This window comes from Sturnira hondurensis, unplaced genomic scaffold (assembly GCF_014824575.4).
Source record: "Sturnira hondurensis isolate 20B ecotype Veracruz unplaced genomic scaffold, ASM1482457v3 Scaffold0008196, whole genome shotgun sequence".
Lineage (NCBI taxonomy): Eukaryota > Metazoa > Chordata > Mammalia > Chiroptera > Phyllostomidae > Sturnira > Sturnira hondurensis.
In genome coordinates, this window is record NW_028080827.1 from 21,747,274 (window position 1) to 21,768,601 (window position 21,328).

Genomic DNA, 21,328 nt, shown 5'->3' on the forward strand with positions numbered 1-21,328 from the left:
ACACATAAGATAAAAACCACTGCATAATTATGCTAGAAGGAAAACCTTTTAGATTTACCTATTTTGAAGACAAACTCGAATTTACTGGTTTGAATTTCAACTTTATTATATAGCAATAGATACTTTTCTTTAGAAATTAAATAAAATTTATCTCTAATTTCCTGACAATAAACCAAGTCAACCATGCTGCTTCACTGTTTATCTTTGGCCAACTTTAGGACCTATTTTTATTTGAGGAATGACAAATACACAATGTTTCTCTTAAGCGGAACTTGATGCTGAGCTAAAAGTAAACTAAGCTGGATTTCAGGCCGGTGGGCAGGCGGGCAGTGTTCCTTCTGCTGCAGCCCAGGATGGTTGTTGTCTACATGTCAGATCTTTAAGGACGTGCTGGAAAAATCTGTGAGCACAACCTTCCCATGCTATATTCACATGCGCCATTCACATCTTTAGCTTAGCCAGGTCGTTAGAGGCTTGGGTAAAATGATTAAAGATTTCACGATGAAAGTTTCTATAAGGAAAAAAGGAAACTTTACAGACTGAATTCTTATTATTACAAATAAAGTATTTACTGGGTACTTAGTACTAGGTTAATATGCCTAGTAATGGCTAAATTCAAAAGAACAGTCATGCATAATGTTTAGAGATGATTCTTTGCTAACATCTGAAACACAAGCGACGGAAGAAAAAGATATGTTTGACATGATCTTAAGTACAAAATTAAAAACCTCTGTGCTTAAGGACATACTACCAAAACAATGAAAAAATTGTTCACAGAATGAGAGAAAGTATTTGGAAGTTATGTATCTGGTAAGGGTCTAGTATCCAGAATATATAAAAATCTTTTCACCTATGATTTCTATAAGTATATACAAATGACCAATTAAGTATGTAAAAAGAAACTCAACATCATTAATCATTAAGGAAATGAAAATAAAACCATAATGAAATACCATTTTGTACCTACTGAGATGCTATAATCAAAAAGATGGACAATGACAAATGTGCTGGTGAGGCTATGGAGAACTGTAACTCTCTCACACTGCTAGTGGAAATGTAAAATGTTATACTAGTTTTGGAATACAGTTTGGTAATTCCCCAAAAAGTTAAACATAGAGTTCCCATATGACCTAGCAGTTCTATTCTAGGAATACACCCAAAAGACGTGAAAACACATGCCACACACAAATGTTTACATGAATATTCACAGCAACATTACTCATTAGAACCAAAAAGTGAAAAATACTAAAAGGCTTATTAACTCATAAATGGATTGAGGTGTGGAATACACCTTATCAATACTGAAAAATATTACTCAACTATAAAAAAGGGAGTTCAGTGACGGAAGTGCGCCATAGCATAGCCAGACCTTAAAAACACTCTGCTGAATGAAAGCCAGACCCAGGAAAGCCACACAGTGTGTGATTTCATTTGCAAGTGTCCCCCACGACCCCCGCCCCACCATGAATTCCTATGCAGCCTTTCACAAGCTGAAATGGCATAAAGTGGAGAGTACCCCGGTTTCACATTATGCCACTTTGCTTTTATGAAAGACCTACATTAGTATCCATTTTCACTAACCAAAAGAAATCCAAAGAGAATTTTCTCATTTACAGAAGCCATTACCATACTAATGTAGGTCTTTCATAAAAGCAAAATGGCATAATGTGAACTTTTGGAAAGCAAGGGATACCTGTATATGAAATGTTCAGAACAGGCAAATCCAGACACAGAATAAATTGGTAACCACAAATTAGGGGCTGAAGCAGGAACAGGAAGTGACTGCTTCCTGGGGTATCTTTCTGGGGTAAAGAAAATGTCTAAAATTGGCAAAGTGGTCATGGTTGTGCAACTGCGAATATACTAAAAACCACAGAATTGTACACTTTTTAAAACGGTGAATTTTATGGTACATGAATTATATCAATTTTAAAAAAAGACCTGGCTGGTGTGGATTGAGTGATGGCCTGCAAACCAAATGGTCACAGAATTGATTCCCAGTCAGGGCACATGCCTGGGTTGCAGGCCAGGTCCTCAGTAGGGGGCGCAGGAGAGGCAACCACACATCAATGTTTCTCTCCCTTTCTTTTTCCCTCCCTTCCCCTGTCTAAAAATAAATAAAATCTTTTAAAAAAGAGAGAGAAATGATTCTTTGCCAAAATAAAGCCTTATATATTTAGAAGACAAAAATCTTTATGCTCAAAAAAATTCTACTTTTAAAACTATGCAACTTCAGCTAAAACTGGTTTGCTTAAGTCACAAGCCATTTTTTAATCTTTGTTATCTCCAGAATCACGCCACATAAACACTCATTGATCTGAATTACTGATCCCACCACTCCTTTTACCTTACAGTCCTAACATCTATCTAATCTTGATCCCCCCAATTACAAGTTGTTTGCTTTTGGCTAACATTTGCAATAATCAGAAAACTTCAGCACAGATTCAATCAAAGCAAAGATAACAGAAAAACCGTGTTTAACATCCTTAAATTCATAAATTAATCATGTCCCTGCCTTATACCAACCAGTCACATATACAGAAGGTGCTTAGAGGAAAAAATGGATACAATTCTTCCTTTCTACAGACTCAAACTCTAGGTATCACAGAGGCAACTTGTATAAAATGTTTTAACAAGTAAAGGAAACAGCAAAAGAGTGTAAGATAAATTGTTTCATTGACTGCATTTTTCATTATTGGACAGATTTGCCTTGTTTTATTTTACTTTTTAAAGTTTTTTATTAAAGCATAGATGACATAAATATATCAGTTTCAGGTGTACAACATAGTGATTCAACATATTAACTCCCTTATGAAGAAATGAACCTGAGTTGCAGCAGTGAAACTGGCTAATCTTAGCCAATAAACGACACATTTCTTCATTATTTATTTGGGTATTTTGAGAATGTTGGCTACCTCCCGCATGCTATGATGTTGACTGTTCTCAATTAATGTCCCAATTTAATCACTATCAACCTCAACTGGTCTACCCAACCATGAAGTATCATCCAGTGAGAAAACTATAGCATGAAACTGCAAACTACTTTTGATACTTTCGATCAGCCACACCACTTTCTCCATACACTGCACAAATCTTTTTTTTGCATTTCAGTTGTGTTTTTACGTTTCTTGAAATAATAAAGCATAATATGCCAAAAATATTGTTTACTTTCTTCCATCTTCCGTATTAAAATGACTGCACAAAAATTCACCAATTTTTATAAGTTTTTTCAATGCATGCTGATATGACAGCTGTCACAGTACAGTCTAATAAAACTGTTTCAAATGAAGTTAAAAACAATTAAGTGCTACTAGAGCCATCCTACAGGAAAAAAACCTAACAAACTTTTTGGCCAACCCAATAACATAAACTTATAAATAGCTAAGTTAATTGTCTGAGGTAATGCCCAATTATAAAGCTACATAATTTATAGCTGGAAAGGACCTTTACCGAAGATGCCTGCCTTATTTTAGAGGAAAAACCCAAGGCCAAATAAAGTGACCTTAACATTGAGTTAATGCCTGAGTCCAGTGAATCATCATAGCTATTTCCCTACATCAAAGTCAGTATCTATATCACACATAAGCTCAGAGACAGCATCCAGCCAAAGAAACCTCCTTCAGAGGATAAAGAGCTAGGAATGTATTTACCGATTTTTTCTTTCTGATGTATAAAATATGAATATCTTCACTTCGATATTCTTCATCATGTTTTTCCAAAGGAATTTTTTCAAAGTCAAAGTCTAGTTGAAGGAGCTATAAATTTAAAAGAGATATACTTCAAATTCAATAACGTAAACTGTACCGTGGTGACAGAAGTCAGAATAGTGGTTATTTGTGGTACTGACTGGGAAGGGGGAACATGGGGAGCCTTTTGTGGTCATAAAAATGTTCCATATCCCTATGTTGGGTAGCGGTTATTTGGGTGTATACACATAAGAAATTGAGCCAAGCACTTGATATATGTGCATTTTACATTTTTTAAACTCAACTGAAACTGTTTTAATAATATAAAACTTTCAATGATAAAGTTTCAGAAGTTCATTAATATTCCTAACATTCAAGAAAAACATTTAAAAAAATTTTAGCACGTATCTGAGGCAGAGTCACATATTTGCTTTGTTGCATAGTTGCTTAGTTGCTTTCTTGTGTAACCAAAGTCCTTTCAGTGGATAAAACTGCAGAGCTATATGTATGTACCCCCAAGGGGAGTCATTTGTACTATGATGGATTTCTGTCCATAACAACGGTTTGGGTGACACTGCTGGAGGGTGGGTGAAAGATACATGGGACTCTATGTACTACTTTGGCAAACTCCTATAAGCTTTTATGTTAAAAAACAAAACAATATCAATGCCTGAAAACAGATACCTCAGTTAAAGTTTTCACAAAAACACAGAGGAAAACATAAGTAAAAACATCACATTCCATTCTATGATGTATTCTCCAACAGTAATAGATATCTCATTAGTACTTTCCCTCAAGCCAGCATGTTTAATAAAGAAACATTGCAAACTTTCTCAGAAAAGACAAGGGCATCATCACCACTATTATTTTCCATTGTTCTGTATATACTACATCAACTTACTAGAAAAAAAAAGAAAGGCTCAAAAAGATAAAAAAGGGGAAGGGGCTTTGGAGAATCCTCCTTGGGTTCTTAAAAGCAGACTGTTTTCCCAGCTCAAAATCACCATAATATACTTGTTCATAATATACTTGAACACAGTCACACAGCGCTCCCCTGAAGAATAATCACTACAAAGTTCAATCTAGTAGAGTACCCACCTCAAAATATTTTTTCTCGATTTCTGGATTTTTCCCCATTGTTCGCTGTTCATAACAACATATAATACAAGTCTCAGGTCCACTGAGATCTTTTAGCGTTTTCAACAGCGGCTCCAAAGACTGTTCAAAAATAGAATATAATTTTTGTTTGTGACTTTAAAAAATACATATTTTTATTGCAAAAAGGTCTAGGGAAGGTAGAACATGTAATTATACCTCTTCTACAATTTACCCATCTTTGAATCAATCCAACAAAGAACATAAAGACTCTGTAACTAATGATTAGTAAACTCCTCTTAACCACTGTATCGACTTGTTTCCGAAGAAAAGTCATGTCACTTCATTTTCGAGTTCTCATGGGAAAACAAGTGGAAATAACTTCAATATTAAAAATTTAATTTTATTTAATCTAATTTAACTTGGGATTTAAATAATCAGCAATTTACCTACAAAAGCAAGTGCGATCTAACCTGAACATAAGTTGAATCAATAATCATAATTTAAAAAAATTAGTGGTCTGCTATACACAAACTGATAGTTTTTAAAAATCATTGAATCTAATAAATCTTGTTACAGAACAATGACTTTAATTTAATTCTCAATGCCATGCTTTATATGTTCACTAGCAACAGCTAAGTTTAAAAAAAGCTTTTAAAAAACAGATCCTAATAAAAAAATTCTTTAAAAACTTTACAGAAGCCTTTAATAAAATGCACATAACACTTTTCTCAACATGATTCATAGACCTGTATGTTAAACACGAGTGTATATACGTAGTCACCGGTGACGATATCCTGCATTCAGGTATCTCAAAATGTGTGCTCCAGAATCCAGGTAATATGGTACATCTTCTCAAGAGATTTCTCTCATTGAATATTTACCTCTTCGTAGTATATGCAGTCAGCCATCAGTATGTAGTCTGGTGGAGAAGTAAAGTCTTCTATTTCTTCCCCCCTTAAAAATGTCAACCAAATATTTTAACTGTTGCTTTCCTAATTAAAAAATCCTGTTTTAAAAACAAGACCCGGAAAATCCCCTTCCTATTAACCATGCTTTTAGCAAAACACAACTTAAAGCAAACTACAAATCGTTATTAAAACAAGCCAAAAGGCCATACAAACCATTTCAGTACCTTGGCTTGAACAGAACCAGTGACAAGATGCTTGTTCATATTAATATTCAGCTTCAGCAAGTCTTGCAATTCCTCAAGATCGGTAACTACAACATCTGCCCTATAAAATAACGTCGACTGAGGCGTAGGCAGAAGGGTGGGAAGCCAGTAATCAGTTTCCTAAAGTAGCGCCCCTCCCGCCAGCTCTTACCCGAGGGTCGCGGCCATGAGCCCCACGGCCCCGGTGCCGGAGCCCAGCTCCAGCACCGACCTCTGGCTCAGCGCGTGGGTCCCATCGCCGCCGGAAAACCCGGGCGTTTCCAGGTATTTAGACAGGACAATGGCAGCGTCCCAAACTACACAACCCACGCCGCCGGAGCCATACTGCTGCAGCCGCAGCACTGTGCCATCTGTCTTCTCCAAAATCCGCACGAAGTTCCGCATTGGATCCTCCACTGAGGACTCCTGAGTAACCTCCATTGCTGCCCGGCAACAAGAGGCGGCGCGTGAAGTAACGTCACACCTACGCGCATCACCCGGAGGCCCGGCTTGCGAAGAGCCCGGCGCCTCCTAGTGGCGCGGTTGCCCCTCCGATTCCGGAGCAAAGGCTCAAAGCCCGGAAGGCAGCATTATCGGGCGTGGCCGAGGGTTGGCCAAAGCTTCCTCTTCGCGCTGGACTGCCTGCTTCCCTCTCCTCTAAATTACCAGTCTGGTTTAAATCATTTTTCCAGACAAAGAGTACAATAATGTGCTGCTTAAAAAACAAAGGCAAGCCAACCTCGATGTTTTTACCTGGTTGGAGATTGACTCACACAGCTGTTATTGGCCTTAAATCCAGGCAGTTTCCAAGATTTTACTAAGGATAGCTATAATCCTGCTTATCAAAAGTTGACAGTATGCTCCTAATTTTTCAAAAATTCAAAAAATGGTGTGCTAGAGGCTTGCTAACTGCGTTGAAGACAGTGAAGACAGTTATTCCTCTAAACTTCATTTAAATGCTTTGGGATTATGTAACAAACTGTACAAAAATATTGAAAATAACGTATGTACAAATATTTGTACAGAACTCAGGAATCTCCCATCTTGTTCCTTACAGTGAAAACACATCTTTTAAAAGCCTTTTAAAAATTAAGACTGGGGTGATTTATTGATCTTGTTAAGAACTCTGATACAAAGCACAGTAAAAGGCCACAGACCAGTAAATAAACAACGTGGCTTTCGGCTACCTTACAACTGCTGTTACAGCATTATCAGCAAAACACACTTTTTTTTAATCACTTTGAACAAAGGAGTCCAAATGGCAAGTAAAAGTTTTACTCACATCTCTGATTAAAAAGTTTAATAAAGCTTTAAGTATTTGCTGGTTTAAATATTATCAATCTAAAAAAAATATTTAAGAAAATTTTAGTTAACACAAGATTTACAGACAAAGTTACTAGGTTCTGAAGGCAAGGCAGTTGATTCCTATGCCACAGGAAACTTTTCCTTTGAATTTATGAATTAGTAAAGTAGCAGATGTATTATAGGCCTTGAGTCCTTTAAATTTATATAGGTTATTAGCATTATCTTTAAATATACAATATAAACAAAACTGTACATACATGGCATATTGTTTGATCTCCGAAACAATAGGCAACTCATTTGCTAAAGACACCATAGTCTGCAAAAACAAAAGGCACGTCTGAATAAGATACATGCCCTTTTCTCCTCTAAGATTGGGTTAGGTAGTCTTTTGGTGACATTTTGACAAAATAATAAACACAGTGCATCCTATCCTTTTCACTCTATTTTTCACTTTTGTCTTCAGCAGCAAATTCTGGCATTTAAGACATGGCATTAAAGAGTTTAAGAACAGTGGGTGTTACTCACAATTCTCCTAAATGTAAAAATTGGAAGATAGTCAAAGAGGTTTAAAAATCAGTAACACCACACACCCCTACATTTGTGTAAATTTATTGCCTTAAAAAGGCAGTTATTACTCAAATTCGAAAAATTCCACAAATGCACTAACCCTTTTCAGTGCAATCAATGTCACTTTAAATCATATTTTTAGCAGAGTCTACAGTGCAAATATAAATTCTTTATACTGGCCATTTGGCAGCACTGAGGATCCAAGACAAGGCAATGCTACTGATCACCTGAGGATAATGGCAAAGGACATTTATATTTTTATTTTTCCAATTTTTAAAAGCTTATTTGATCAGTTGCATTTTTAAGAGCATTATTTGTAAAAAGTACTAAAATACTATGCCTTTTTTAAAATAAATTAAAAAAAACTTTACAAATATCATTCCAGTGTCAATGACTACATATGGCTAAGATCATTGAGGAGTTTCTGCGTTTTCTAGCAAAGGCAGTCTATACAATGCAGGGTGTGAAAGCTCCCGTTTGTAAGTCTTTGGTGGCAGTTTCGGTAGGTGAGGGCTTGAATTCTGCCTTGGTGGAACAGGGGGAGCCTGGGGATGAACAACATTACTGTGACTAGAACTGAGCACATTACATCGACGTGGTACCCTTGGAGAGGGTGTGCTAGGAGGAGTGTTTGGCGAATTTGGCGAATTCAGAGTACTAACGTCTCTGAACCAGTCTGGATCTCTGTGAAGATGTCCCACTGGAGGCGGCTGAAGATTAAACGGACAGTTTATAAAGTGTTCCGGCGGCCGAAGGGGAACCGGTGGAGGGCTATCAGGAAGCGGATCTCTTGGCGGCGGCGGCGGCGGACTATGCAGTGGCCCATCAAATGCACCAGTAGGAGCAGGAACTCTGGGTTTTACCTTTGGAGGAGGAGGTTGTCTCGGTGGAATAGCAGGGGGGTCATCATCAGATTTCATATTTCCCTTTAAAAAAGCAATTAAATTATACTTCTGTTCTACTGAAAAATCTGTAACAAAAAGTTTTTAAAAGAACGAAAAATTCCTATGTGTCAGATTGAATCCAGAGGTTCAAAATAGGTTAATTTGATTTCATGATCAGATTTATGAATAAATTACTCCCAGTTTAATTCAGGGCCCAGTTTAATATTTTTATATTTGAGATGTTTTAATTGAAATCTTAGAACATAATGCCTTAGGTTATCTTGCTTTATATATACATTTCATAAATTTATGAACTTTAATGATAATAACAGAAAAATAAATGAAAAGAATACATAGTTTTGTAGACATGGAAGAACATGATGTTGAGAGGACTTCACATCCAGCTACTAGTTGCTGGCCATCCTCTTCCACCATTCCCAGTGAGGCTTAGAGTCACCATCTGAAAACTGTGATCCAGGATCCAGCAGTATCAGCAACAGTGGGGAACTCGTTAGAAATGCAAATTACTGGGCCCTATTCCAGACCTACTAAATCAGAAACTCTGGCAATCTGGTTTTAACAAGGCTTCCAGGTAATTTTGAAGCACCCTAAAGTTTGAACAATGTGCTGAATAATAAAGTTATATCTATCTCTACATGAAAGAAAATGTACTTCTGAGTATCTGTGAATTTGCTCAGCCATTTTAAAAGTGTTGTGAGGAAGAAAAAGTATTATGAGGATTTAAAAAATAAAAAACCCTGGCTTGGTGTGGCTCAGTAGATTGAGTGCCAGCCTGCAAATCAAAGGGTTGCCAGATCGACTGCCAGTCAGGGCACATGCCTGAGTATAGGCCAGGTCCCCAGCATGGGGCACACAAGGGGCAACCACACACTGATGTTTCTCTCTCTCTCTTTCTCCTTGCCTTCCCCTCTCTAAAAAATAAATAAATAAATAAATAAATAAATAAAATCTTTTTTTAAAAAAGAAAAATAATTATGAGGATTAAACAATTTTTTATTTTTCAAATAGCCCTGGCTGATGTGGCTCAGTAGATTGAGTGCTGGCCTGCTGACTGAAAGGTTGCTGGTTCGATTCCCAGTCAGGACACATGCCTGGGTTATGGGCCAGGTTCCCCGTTGGGGGCACGTGAGAGGCAACCAATGGACATTGTTTCTCTCACACAATGAAGTTTCTCTCCATCTCTTTCTCCCTCTCTTCTCCTCTCTCTAAAAATAAATAAATAATATATTTAAAAATATTTTTCAAATAAAACCACACAAATATTTAAAAGCCATAAAGGGTCACCAGATTCTAACTGAGACTCTTTATAAGAATAAACAGTTTTAAAGATTTACAACTTTGAATGAGGTGAGTAAGGCAAACCTAAGTCCGATTGACTACCTTGGAATTTGAAGCATCATGATCAAACTTTTTTCGAGGAGGAAGTGGAGGAGGAATCAGTGGCTCTTCACTTAGTTTATGTAAACTACCACACGAACTGAAGAAAGATTCTGTGAATTAAAAAGATCAGTTTTAACCATAATTCACAGTGCAATCATTACACAAATTTAATTTCAATTTGTGATCACCTCTGCTATGGCATCTGTCAGACTGTATTATAGCTGACTACTGGTTTATCTAACCTCTCCATTAAACTGTAAACTTTCTGAGGGCAGTGTGTATTTATTTTTGTATCTCTGGCACTTAGCATAATGATACTGCCTGGCATGTAGCAGATATTAAGCTAACTAACAGCATACTACTTAATTAAGATTAATGAGGACACTCTGCCCCCTGAAAGCCTTTTAAAAATCTAAAACAGACAAAACAGACATATTTGTATAAGCTACAGTAACTTCTAGAGAAAGATCATCCATAAACAGAGACCATGCATTTTTGAAGCAGCTAGTATGAACACATTTCTATAACAGTAATAAAACCTCCACACAGGAGACCATACATTTGGGTTGTTGCACATAACTCTTTCTCTTTGCAAATCTCTTATTGATGATTGACACGTTATATAACCACATTGATGGAAATTTACTAAGTAACATAAGGGGAAAATTAACACTAAACATGCCAACCAGACAGAGAATAAGAACTATTTTCATTTATTTACCTTTCTCATATGATTAAAAATACCTGTAGTTATGGGCTAATTCCCTATTTGATATCTCTTTTCACACACAATTACTATGAAGTCAGTGACCATGTCTTATTTATTATTATACTGAGATTGGGTTTATAGGAGCTAGTTGAGAAGAAGTTGATTAGTTTAATTTTAAACATACTGTGTGTGAACTGCTATGGGACATCCAAGTAAGGATGTTAAATTTACTACTCTATGCCAAAAATTGCTGTCCTAATGATGTGACTGCAGTCATCCCAGGAGGTCTTGTTGGCTCAGGGTGCCAAAAAGTAGAAATGAAAAATTGGCCATTAGGGCCTGTGGTAAAAGCTGACCTATTCCTTTACTCCAGAGATGGGGCTGGATCAAATTGATGAGAGTAATCCCATTCCTTCAGCCACACTGTTTAGCTGTAGGCACATGACCTAATTCAGACTAGTGAAATCTGAAAGATTTTACAGGGGCTACTGAAAAAAAAGTCCCATGCCCTTTTGGAAAACACTCAAGTCTGTCTCTGTACCTCTCTTTCCTTCTTACTTGAGTGAACAAAGGAAAATAAACTTTAATACTCCTGCCACCACTCTTATGACTGAGGGAAAACAGCCTTAGATACAACTGATAATCTGAAAAAATGAAGAGTCAAAAAGAACCCTGGTCATGGGTCTTTCTGCTTCCTTGAGTGTTTATGTTTCTGTAAGGAAGAAAAGTATCCGAAAGATGGTGGGCCAGCTGCGAAAGTTTTTGAATCTGGGTCTGACTCTATAGTTAGAACACTCGGTAACTGTGTTATACTTCTCCATAGTGGGCACTCAATAACCCTTGCTGAAGTGTGAACAGAATTTTATTTTCTATCAAGAGTATTTCCCTACAAGATTACAGATTTTGCAAGCATTTAAAAGAACTCAATATTTCACACTAGTGAATGTAGAATAATTTACTAAATAATTTCTGTAATGTTTAGTGAACCATGTAAGTTACTTCCAGTTTTTTGCCACTCATCCATCCATCCATCCAACAAATATTTACCAGGCACCTTCTATACTGCCAGGCACTATTCTAAGCACTAGCAATATGATAGTGAACAACAACAAACAAAAATTCATGTCCTTATGGAGCTTATACTCTAGGCTGGGAATGGAGAATAAGCATAGTAATTAAGTGAAAGTGTAATGACTATAAATTAGAAGGAATATTAGGTAGGGAAGGGAGATAAGAATAGGTAAAAGGGGAGCAATTTTAAATAGGGTGATCAGGGAAGGCCCAATTCAAGTAACACTGAGCCAAAGCCTGAAGGAGGCAAGGGAGCATGCCATGAGGCAATATAGGTGAAGAGCACTGTGAGCAGAGGGAATGGCAAGAGCAAATGTCCTGATCTGGGAGTGTGTCTATTGTGTTCAGGAGGCAGGGTAGCTGGAACAGAGTAAGTGATGGGGGAGAGGGGTAAGTGATGAACTCTGACATATCAAAGGAAGCCGAATCACCTTATGCATCCTTTGAAGGGATTTTGGCTTTCACTCTGAGCTGAAAAGCCACTGGAGGGCTTCAAGCATATGTGAGACAAGTGTAATTAACATTCCTAAAGGACCTGGCTGCTGTACAGAAAACAGACTGACGTGTGGAGAGTGGGAAGATAAGAGATCATGGTGGTGGGGACTAGGGTGGCAACAGTAGAGATGGTGAGAAGTGGTTAGATTCTAAATACACTGAGGGTAAAGAAGATTTGTGGATTGATCACATTTGGGGTATGAAAAAAAAAGAGATGTAAAAGAGAACTCGATTATTTTTGGCCCAAAGTGCAAATGCAATTAGAACTGAGATGATGATGCAGCTGGAAGAACAACTTTGGAAGGGATGAAAACAAGCTCAATTTGGGAGGAGTTAACTTTGAGATGTCTATTAGGTATCCAAATAGAGATGTGTCAAATAGGTCACTGAATATCTGAGTCTAAAACGTCAAGAGAGAGATTCTGGGTAGAGAAAAAATAACTGAGGAATTATCATCACATAGATGATATAAAACTGAATGAGACAATCAAGAGGAGGTCTTAGGGAGGTGACATGAAGAGGTCCAGGGACTGAGTCTTAGGGCTTTCCAATGTTAATAGGTAGAAAAATGAAGAGAAATTAGTAAGAGAGACTAAGGAGCTAACAGTAAAGTAGAAAAACCAAGAGAGTAGATGAACATTGCGATCTTCATGTATGTTACTTCTTTTCCAAAAAGATGATATTTTCTATAAACAAAGGCTGAGACTTTGTCTTTCTTGTTTGGTACTGAATCCCTAGTACTTAGCAGAGTGACTAAGTACAAAGTACTCAATTTTTTGTTGAGTAAGACCAGAGGCTGTGAACATTTTTATAGTTTGATATGTTGTTTTCAGATATCTGTCCAAAAGGGTTACATTAATATACCAATTTATAAAGTTTAAGTAACATATGAAAGAATCTTTTAACAGTCTTACTCAATACTTTGATATGAACAGTTTATTCATCGCCATTGTTAATTCACTCTTGCTGTTCTCTCATTACATGTGAGAACTTTTTATACTTACTATAAATATTTTCTTTATTTCAAGATTTATTTTAGGATATTCAGAATTTTAGGCAGTCATTCTTAATTTTTTCTATTAAATTTCAAAGCAATTTTCTTTACCATATGGAAAATATGCTTTGATACCATCTAAAATATATACTACTGGCTCCAAAATACAACCATCCAAAATACTCCTGGTTCTAAAATGGCAGTGTTATGGATTGAACTGTGCCCCTCCCAAAACTATGTTAAACCCTAACTCCCAGTACCTATAAATGTGACCTAATTTGAAAACACAGTCTTGTTAAAACTGTATATAATCAAGTTGGTGTGAAAGCAGGTCCTAATCTATTATGACTGGTGTCTTTTATAAGAGGGGGAGAAGAGACAGACACACAGGGAGAAGACGGCTATGTGACAACCGAGGCAGAGATTGAAGCAATGCATCTACAAACCAAAGGATGTCGAGGACTGCCAGCAAATGCTGGAAGGTAGAAAAGGCCAGGAAAAATCCTCCCCTACAAGTTTCAGAAGAGCATGGCCTTGCCAACACCTTGATCTTTGGACTTCCAGCCTCTAGGACTGGAAGAACTCTGTAGAACTCTTTTAAGCCACTTTGTTTATGGTACTTTATTACAGCAGCAAGAGAAACTAATACACACAACAAAACATTTCTACCACAGAACAAGGAAATTAATAACCTACACAAGCTTCGATGAAGCCAGGAAACATTGAAGCACGAAGGTAGAATGAATATGAAAGGGACAAATGGAGTAAGATGAAACCCGCATGTGGGTTTCACCCATAGTCAGTGATACCGACAACCAATTGTAAATTTGCCCCCACAGGACGAAAAGAGGGATCAGAAGTTCAAGGCACTTGGTACAATGGAAAGCAGAGGCATGAAAATAGAAAACCTGATTAAATCTATGTAAAGTGCAGTTAGGACCCCAATCCCCCATTCTCCACTTTGTGAGGCTAAGCAACTACTTCATTTCCACCACTATAGGAGACTGGGAGTTTTCTTCTCTGGAGAGTCTAAACTCCAGATGTGGGGACAGTAGTCTATGATAGTGAACTGCTGTTAATTTCAAGTGTTTTAGCATTATTTGCTTTTTAAGAAATTAAACTAAAGTTTGAAATTAAATATTTAAAAGAATAAACTTACTTTTCTCATAAGACAGGTACTCTCTTGCTACTATCTAAATCATAAACATTACTATGATAGAAGCAGAAGTCCTCCAGATTGGGAGAATTATCCCCAAAGCTGCTATGTCCTTCCTGAGTTATACTGTTTTAAACAAATGACTATAGAAAGAAGGATGACAACATGTGTCATAAATTATGAAATAAGTATGAAATTATGAAATAATTAAGAATGGCAGAGCCCTGGAGAGGTGGCTCAGTTGGTTGGAACACTGTATATCAAAAGGCTGTAGGTTCGATTCCTGGTCAGAGCACAAACCTAGATTGCGGGTTCAATCCCCAGTCAGGACATGTATGGCATACAACTGATCGATGTTTCTCACATCAATTTCTCCCTCATTTTCCTCTCTCTCTAAAATCAATAAAAACATATCCTCAGGTGAGGATTAAAAAAATAGAGGGCAGAATAATGTTTTACTTAAAATACTGCTTTAAAAGATCATGTGAAAAAATAAGTAATCACGGAGCCTAATAAACATTTAGTAAATTATAGGAAAATGAGTTGGGAGGGGTAGGGAAGAGAAGAGATATCATATTTTTCAAACTATAAGACGCACTTTTTTTTAAACCACATTTTTTGCTTCAAAAATTTTTTTCCTATTTTCCTCCTCTAAAACCTAGGTGTGGACCCCAGACACACCTAGGTTTTAGAGGAGGAAAATAGGGGAAAATTTTTTGAAGCAAAAATGTGGTAAAAAAGTCTGTCTTATGGGCTGAAAAATACAGTAACTGATATAAAATCACTCCTCATTCTGGGCCAGGTAATGTGGAGATGCTCTACACAGTCAGCTCATTTGATCACTAACAAGCTTATAGATGCTAAATATTTGTTCAGTGGTCACACAGCCCCTAGAACATAGATAGGTTATAAAATGATGAAAATAAACTATAGTAAAGTTTAAACAGTACACAGTTGTAAGCAAGTAATTCAATTTACTATAAAAATTTCACTCACGTATTAAATTTTTAAATGTTGCTAAACCCCAAATACTCATATACAAATTTAATCAACTTTATTATTTTTATAGTCATTTCATTAGAATCAACTCAAATTCTTACTTACTTGACTGTGGCAAGAGAACTGGAGCAAAGATGCTATTGCTGCCTATTGGAATGAGAAAAATTAATTTGAAAAGGAAGATATGCATGGTTTTTATTTTTAAGATATGCATGCATAAAGTAACACAGAGTACAAAACTTCATCATCATCTTTTTGCCATGTTTGTTTTTAAAGAAATGAACCCAGCACTCTTTGTAGCTGGAATGCTTTTCCTTTATCAGCATTAGTTTCCTCTCCATCAGTCTCTTTTTAAATTTCCTTCATAGAACTTACCTGCTCATTTTCTTACTGTCTACTGCTCTTGTTAGAGAAGTAGTGGTACTCAAAAGGTGCTAAATAAATATTTGTTGAATGAACACATAAAAAAATAATACACATAAACAATGCACAAATGGTGCTTTATTCCCTTGTGTTAATCACGATTTTCACATTTCACTGTCACTTTCCATGCTAACAGTTTAAAAAGAGCTCTATAGTTTCCTAATTATAATGACGAGAATTATCTAAAATGCAAGATTCCTTTCTTTACCAAATGGTTTACATCAAATACATACCACAGGAACTGTTGAGATCCACATCTAAAAACACACTAAGGTCTGAAGAAGCAGATACTGGTGGAGTAGATGGTGTATTTGGAGAGGTTGGTGCCGACACTGTTGATTCAAGCTCAGTTTCAGCAATCCGACTAAAGCTTATTTTACATGGTTCTCTTTCTAATGGTGTTGGATGACCTCTTAAAGTGCCTGAGGTAGAGCCATGTCGGCCTGTATTAGGCCTTATTCCAGGAGATTTTAAAGAGAAAGTTGATTTCCTGGGCTAGGAAAAGTGAACATAATTATCATTATTAATTTGGATGTAGTTTATTTTACAGTTACAGTTACAATTTTACAGTTACAAGAGTACAGTGAAATTCCAATTTGTAAATTTCAGCCTGTAGCTGAAAAACAGCCTGTAGCATTCCAGCAGCACACTCTGGATATAGGACACACAGACATGGACAACAGTGTGATGATACCAGGGCGAGTGGGGCCTGAGGGCAGGTGAGGTGGACGTGGGCGAACGAGGAATAAATGGGCATGGAAAGAGACTACTTCGGGCGATGAGCACATGATGTAGTATGGAGCTGATGTTTTATCGAGTTGTCCACTTGAAACCTGTATGGTTTTATTAAGCAATGTCACCCCAATAAAGTCAATTAAAAAAGAAAAGTTTAGCTTGGATTGGCTTAATTTTAAGATGGACTTGAATATAAGTAAACTTCCTTTCATTCTACATAAATAAAAATTTTAAAAATCTGTGAGAATAACTTTTTGCTCTCAAAACACTTCAACCTAAACTTCTTTAAATCACTGCTTTAAATATCAATGCTTTTTTCTTCGTAATAGTAAGTGAGCAACCTGTATAAGAGCACTTGATATTTATTCATTATTTACTTTTAGATAGAGGGGAAGGGGGGTGAGAAAGAAAGGGAGAGAAACATCGATGTGTGACAAACATCAATCGGACAACACCACTTAAAGTCTTTAGAGAAACTGCTATCACTGTCCCCACCTCAGCATCCCCTCCCTTTTTGAAATTCTCATCGTGGTAATCTAATGAAAAACCACAAAACTCAGATTCAAATAACTTGAGTTAAAATCTCAAGTATGTCCCAGCCAAGATGGAGGTGTAGGTAGAAACACTGTGCCTCCTCACACGACCAAATTTAAGGACAACAAAGATTTAGAAACAAAAACACAACCAAACACACAGAAAAGTAAACTGTATTGAAGTCTCCAACAACAACAACAACGGATCATTCATCCAGACTGGTATGAGGGGTGGAGTCCGAGGCCGAGGAGAGGGGTCCCAGCAGGAGGAGGCAGTAATTGGCACAGCGGGTGGGGGGTGCCATACACGGAAACCCAGTAAGGCTCACAAGGCAGCTGGCTGACCTCGGACACACATCTGCGTGCAGAGAAACCAGGCAGGTTTAAAACAGTCAGTGAGACAGACTGCGCAACCCAGGGCCCCAGCGGTGGGAAATAAAGCCTAAAAGCACCGACTGGAGAGACTTTCAGGGGCTGATGTGCTGGGAGAGGCTCCTAGCCCCACAGGAGAGTTCACTGGGGAGACCCACAGGGCCCTAGAACGAACACAAGCCCACCCACCGAGGAATCAACACCAGAAGGGCCCAATTTGCTTGTGGGAAGTGGCAGAGGGGACTGAAATCTGAGAAAGAGTGGAAAAAATACCATAGCTCCCTCTCTGACCCTGTCCCCAGTCACAACTCAGCAGTTTGGTTGCCCCGCCCTGGTGAACACCTAAGCTTTTACCCCTCATACATAACAGGTGAGAACAGACCAAAACATTATGGCTGAAGCAGAAGAACAACTCAAAGCCCCAGAGTCAATACTTCTAAGCAATAAAGAGATAGCCAACCTATCAGATGCATACTTCAAAATACTGGTGATCAGGATTCTCACTGAACTGGTTGATTTTATTGCAAATTAGATGAAAAAATGAAGGCTACACTAAGTGAAATGAAGCGAATTGCACAGGGAACCAATAGTGATAGAAACAAATCTGGGACTAAAATCAATGGAGTGGAACAGAAGGAAGAAAGAAATGACCAAACAGAAAAGAATGAAGAAGCAAGAATTCAGAAAAATGAGGAGAGGCTTAGGAAACTCCAGGACATCTTTAAACGTTCCAACATCCAAATCATAGGGGTACCAGAAGGGGAAAAGGAAGAGCAACAAGTGGAAAACTTATTTGAACAAATAATAAAGGAGAACTTCCCCAATCTGGCAAAGGAAATAGACTTCCAGGAAATCCAGGAAGCTCAGACAGTCCCAAAGAAGGTGGACCCAAGAAGGAACACACCAAGGCACATCATAATTACATTAGCCAAGACTAAAAGGAAGGAAAGAATCCTAGAAGCAGCAAGAGATAAGGGGACAGTCACCTACAAAGGAGTACCCATCAGACTGTCAGCGGATTTCTCAAAAGAGACCTTACAGGCAAGAAGGGGCTGGAAAGAAGTATTCCAACTCATGAAATCCAAAGACCTATATCCAAGATTGCTCTATCCAGCAAAGCTTTCATTTAGAATGGAAGGGCAGAATGGAATAGAATGGAAAGTGCTTCTCAGATAAGATCAAGTTCAAAGAGTTCATCATCAACAAGCCCTTATTATATGAAATGTTAAAGGGACTTATCTAAGAAAAAGAAGATAAAAAATATGAACAGTGAAAGGACAGCAAACTCACAGTCATTAACAACCACACCTAAAACAAAAGCAAACTAAGCAGACAGCTAGATCAGGAGCAGAACCATAGAAATGGAGATCAGAAAGAGGATTAACAACAGGGGAGTGGGAGGAGGAGAAGGGGGGACAGGGTACAGAGAATAAACAGCATAGATGGTAGGTAGAAAATAGACAGGGGAGGGCAGGAATAGTATGGGAAATGTAGAAGCTAAAGAACTTGTGACACATGGACATGAACTAAAGAGGGGGAGTGGGGGGAGGGGGTGTGCAGGGTGGAGGGGAATCAAGGGGGAAAATGGGACAACAGTAATGGCATACTCAATAAAATATATTTTTAAAAATCTCAAGTATGTCAATATCTTAGCTATGTAGCCTTGAAAAAGTTATTTAATTCCTTAAGCCCCAATTTTTATATCTGTAAAATTAGAGTAAGATGTATACCATACAAGTGTTATAGAAATGAGATAATATGAAACTATAAACATACTGCTTGACTCAAAATCGGTGTGTTTTTACTTCCTTTCACATTTGGCTTCACTTTTAACTAATAAGAATTGGTCTGCTACTATTTCTGCCATTAATCCCAGGAATAACTAGGAATTGCAGCAAAAAAATTTAGCAATACAGGTGGGTTCTAGTGACAACCAAAGACCATGGTGCTCTAATGGCAGGAGTCGTGGTCAAGCAGAAGAACCATGACATATATGACATATATGCTTACTCCTTCTCAGGGCTTTTTGTTTCCTGTTCCATCTGGCTACCTGTCATTTAGGTTCTCACTTTCTCACAGTTACATTAGGAGGATAAAAACTGAACAGGTAAATAAGTGGTACTAAGATAAAAGATAAACCAGATTTTATCAAAAGGCTAGTGTTTTTCTCCACAGTATATGCAATATTAGAAATAGTATAGTGCTGCAAAACAAAACACATAAAAACAGCTATTCAAGTAAATTACAAGTTTAATAGAAACAGGTTGTTAAACATTAAAGATAATATTGTTTTAAAAACACTTTCTCTAAAATTGTAATAAACTTACAAATCGAGGTGGCTGTTTGCAGTTTCGAGGTTCGATTTCTAGTGACTTGTTGAACAAATAATCCGTAAACTCTTTTTCAGAAGCGCTTCCCATGGGATTAAGGTTTTCAAAGAACCGCTGGAATTAAATATTCATTAAGTATATGTTTTAGACCTTATTAAACCATTTATTTCATCAGTTTAATATAAAAATTGTCAACAAATTAAGAGATCATAATGTCTGAAAAGTCCACAAGGATTGCTGATTCCAACCATTCTACTTTTGAATAACATTCTGTTCATCTCTTTGGAAGTTATATATTCTAATCTTAAGAGTTGTGTTAAGAAGATGAACAGATTTTCATTTATTACCACATAATGGCTTAATATCCCTCAGTTAATATTATTCCTATTTATTATTACAACAAAATGATCATTACCAGTTAGCTAGCAAAAGTGTTTACAACAGAATTATAGTTATAATCCACAATGAAACTTTGACAATCAGAAAAAGAGTAGAGATAACCTGGACTAAGGTCTATTTAAAAGCAATTTCAAGAACAATTGTAAACAAACTTATATAGCAAAATAAACTTTTTTCTTTAGGAGATATTTTCTAAGCTTAAATTTAAGTTTTTAGGTAGAAAACTGAGATGATTTAGTAAAGTTCAAAAAGAAATAGTAGTCTCATTTAACCAGAGATCTCACTGTTAACACCTCACTATTAGACTGTCCTTAACTGTGTGTGTGAGTATATGCATGGATACACATATCACATACCCTTCTGCAAAATTAGAATATGCTGTAGTTATTTTTAACCTTTTAAAATTTATATTCAGTATATTAAATTATATTTTCACATGGTTTACTTACTTTATAAAATATAAATATTAATGCTATAATATTTCATCAGATGGATGTTCCAAAATTTATTTTACCAATTCTCCATACAGGTAGCTGTCCACATAGGTACCTTCTAATTTTTTGCTATCATAATAATTATTGTTATTATTACCTCCTTGTACATAAATTTTTCTGTTCATTTGTGATGATTTCCTTAGCAACATTCCTTAGGAGCAAATTACCTGATTTAGCTTTATTTAATTTTAAAGTGCTTTAGTTGGAATCATATATAAAAACAAGTACTGGGTTTTACCTTTAGCAGTAAGCAAAATGAGCTATAAAGTTTCTAGTGTAAAATTCTTCCACTTTTAAGGCATTCTGTCAATTTCAATAAAATTACATTATATTGAAACAAGTTAGGTTAACTATGTTAAATCATATGAACCAATAGTAATTTAAAGACTTTTATGAACTTACAACAGCAGCATTCTTGTTTTTCTCATTGTTTGCTCTACTTTTTAACACAATTTAGTCTGGTTAACTATGGTTTGAAAAGTGAGTAGCTATTTTATCTACATATGAAATTTTCTTTGACTCAGTCA

The 21,328-nt window shown here is 36.7% G+C and overlaps 2 protein-coding genes across 3 annotated transcripts in view; both read right to left on the reverse strand.

Annotated features, from left to right (window-relative positions):
- Positions 1-344: 344 nt before the first annotated feature.
- VCPKMT (valosin containing protein lysine methyltransferase) lies at positions 345-6,962 on the reverse strand. 2 transcript variants are annotated; one of them, XM_037054253.1, is made up of 6 exons: positions 6,107-6,962; positions 5,906-6,016; positions 5,666-5,738; positions 4,785-4,904; positions 3,651-3,755; positions 345-511 (listed from the first exon to the last, which is right to left on the reverse strand). In XM_037054253.1, exons 1-6 carry the CDS (start codon positions 6,373-6,375, stop codon positions 497-499), a joined length of 693 nt encoding a protein of 230 aa, XP_036910148.1. In that variant the 5' UTR covers positions 6,376-6,962; the 3' UTR covers positions 345-496. The 2 variants fall into 2 exon arrangements, with proteins under 2 accessions (XP_036910148.1, XP_036910149.1); XM_037054254.1 differs by lacking the exon at positions 5,666-5,738 and having other exon boundaries at positions 5,917-6,016.
- Positions 6,963-7,168: 206 nt separating this feature from the next.
- Positions 7,169-21,328, reverse strand: part of SOS2 (SOS Ras/Rho guanine nucleotide exchange factor 2) — a 96,962-nt gene continuing 82,802 nt past the window's right edge. The window contains exons 19-23 of the mRNA XM_037054251.1: positions 19,906-20,022; positions 16,172-16,433; positions 15,621-15,662; positions 10,092-10,201; positions 7,169-8,732 (exon numbers count right to left, since the gene is read on the reverse strand). Coding sequence (XP_036910146.1) covers positions 8,217-8,732; positions 10,092-10,201; positions 15,621-15,662; positions 16,172-16,433; positions 19,906-20,022 — 1,047 coding nt within the window. The 3' untranslated portion in view covers positions 7,169-8,216. The remainder of the gene's footprint in view (positions 8,733-10,091; positions 10,202-15,620; positions 15,663-16,171; positions 16,434-19,905; positions 20,023-21,328) is intronic.

Coding starts and splice junctions, on each gene's coding strand:
- VCPKMT (XM_037054253.1), bottom strand. CDS start 6,375: ATGGAGGTTACTCAGGAGTCCTCAGTGGAGGATCCAATGCGGAACTTC. Junction 4,905..5,665: donor ACTGCATATACTACGAAGAG/GTAAATATTCAA, acceptor ATTTTTGAACAG/TCTTTGGAGCCGCTGTTGAA. Junction 3,756..4,784: donor TCGAGAAAAAATATTTTGAG/GTGGGTACTCTA, acceptor TTAAATTTATAG/CTCCTTCAACTAGACTTTGA.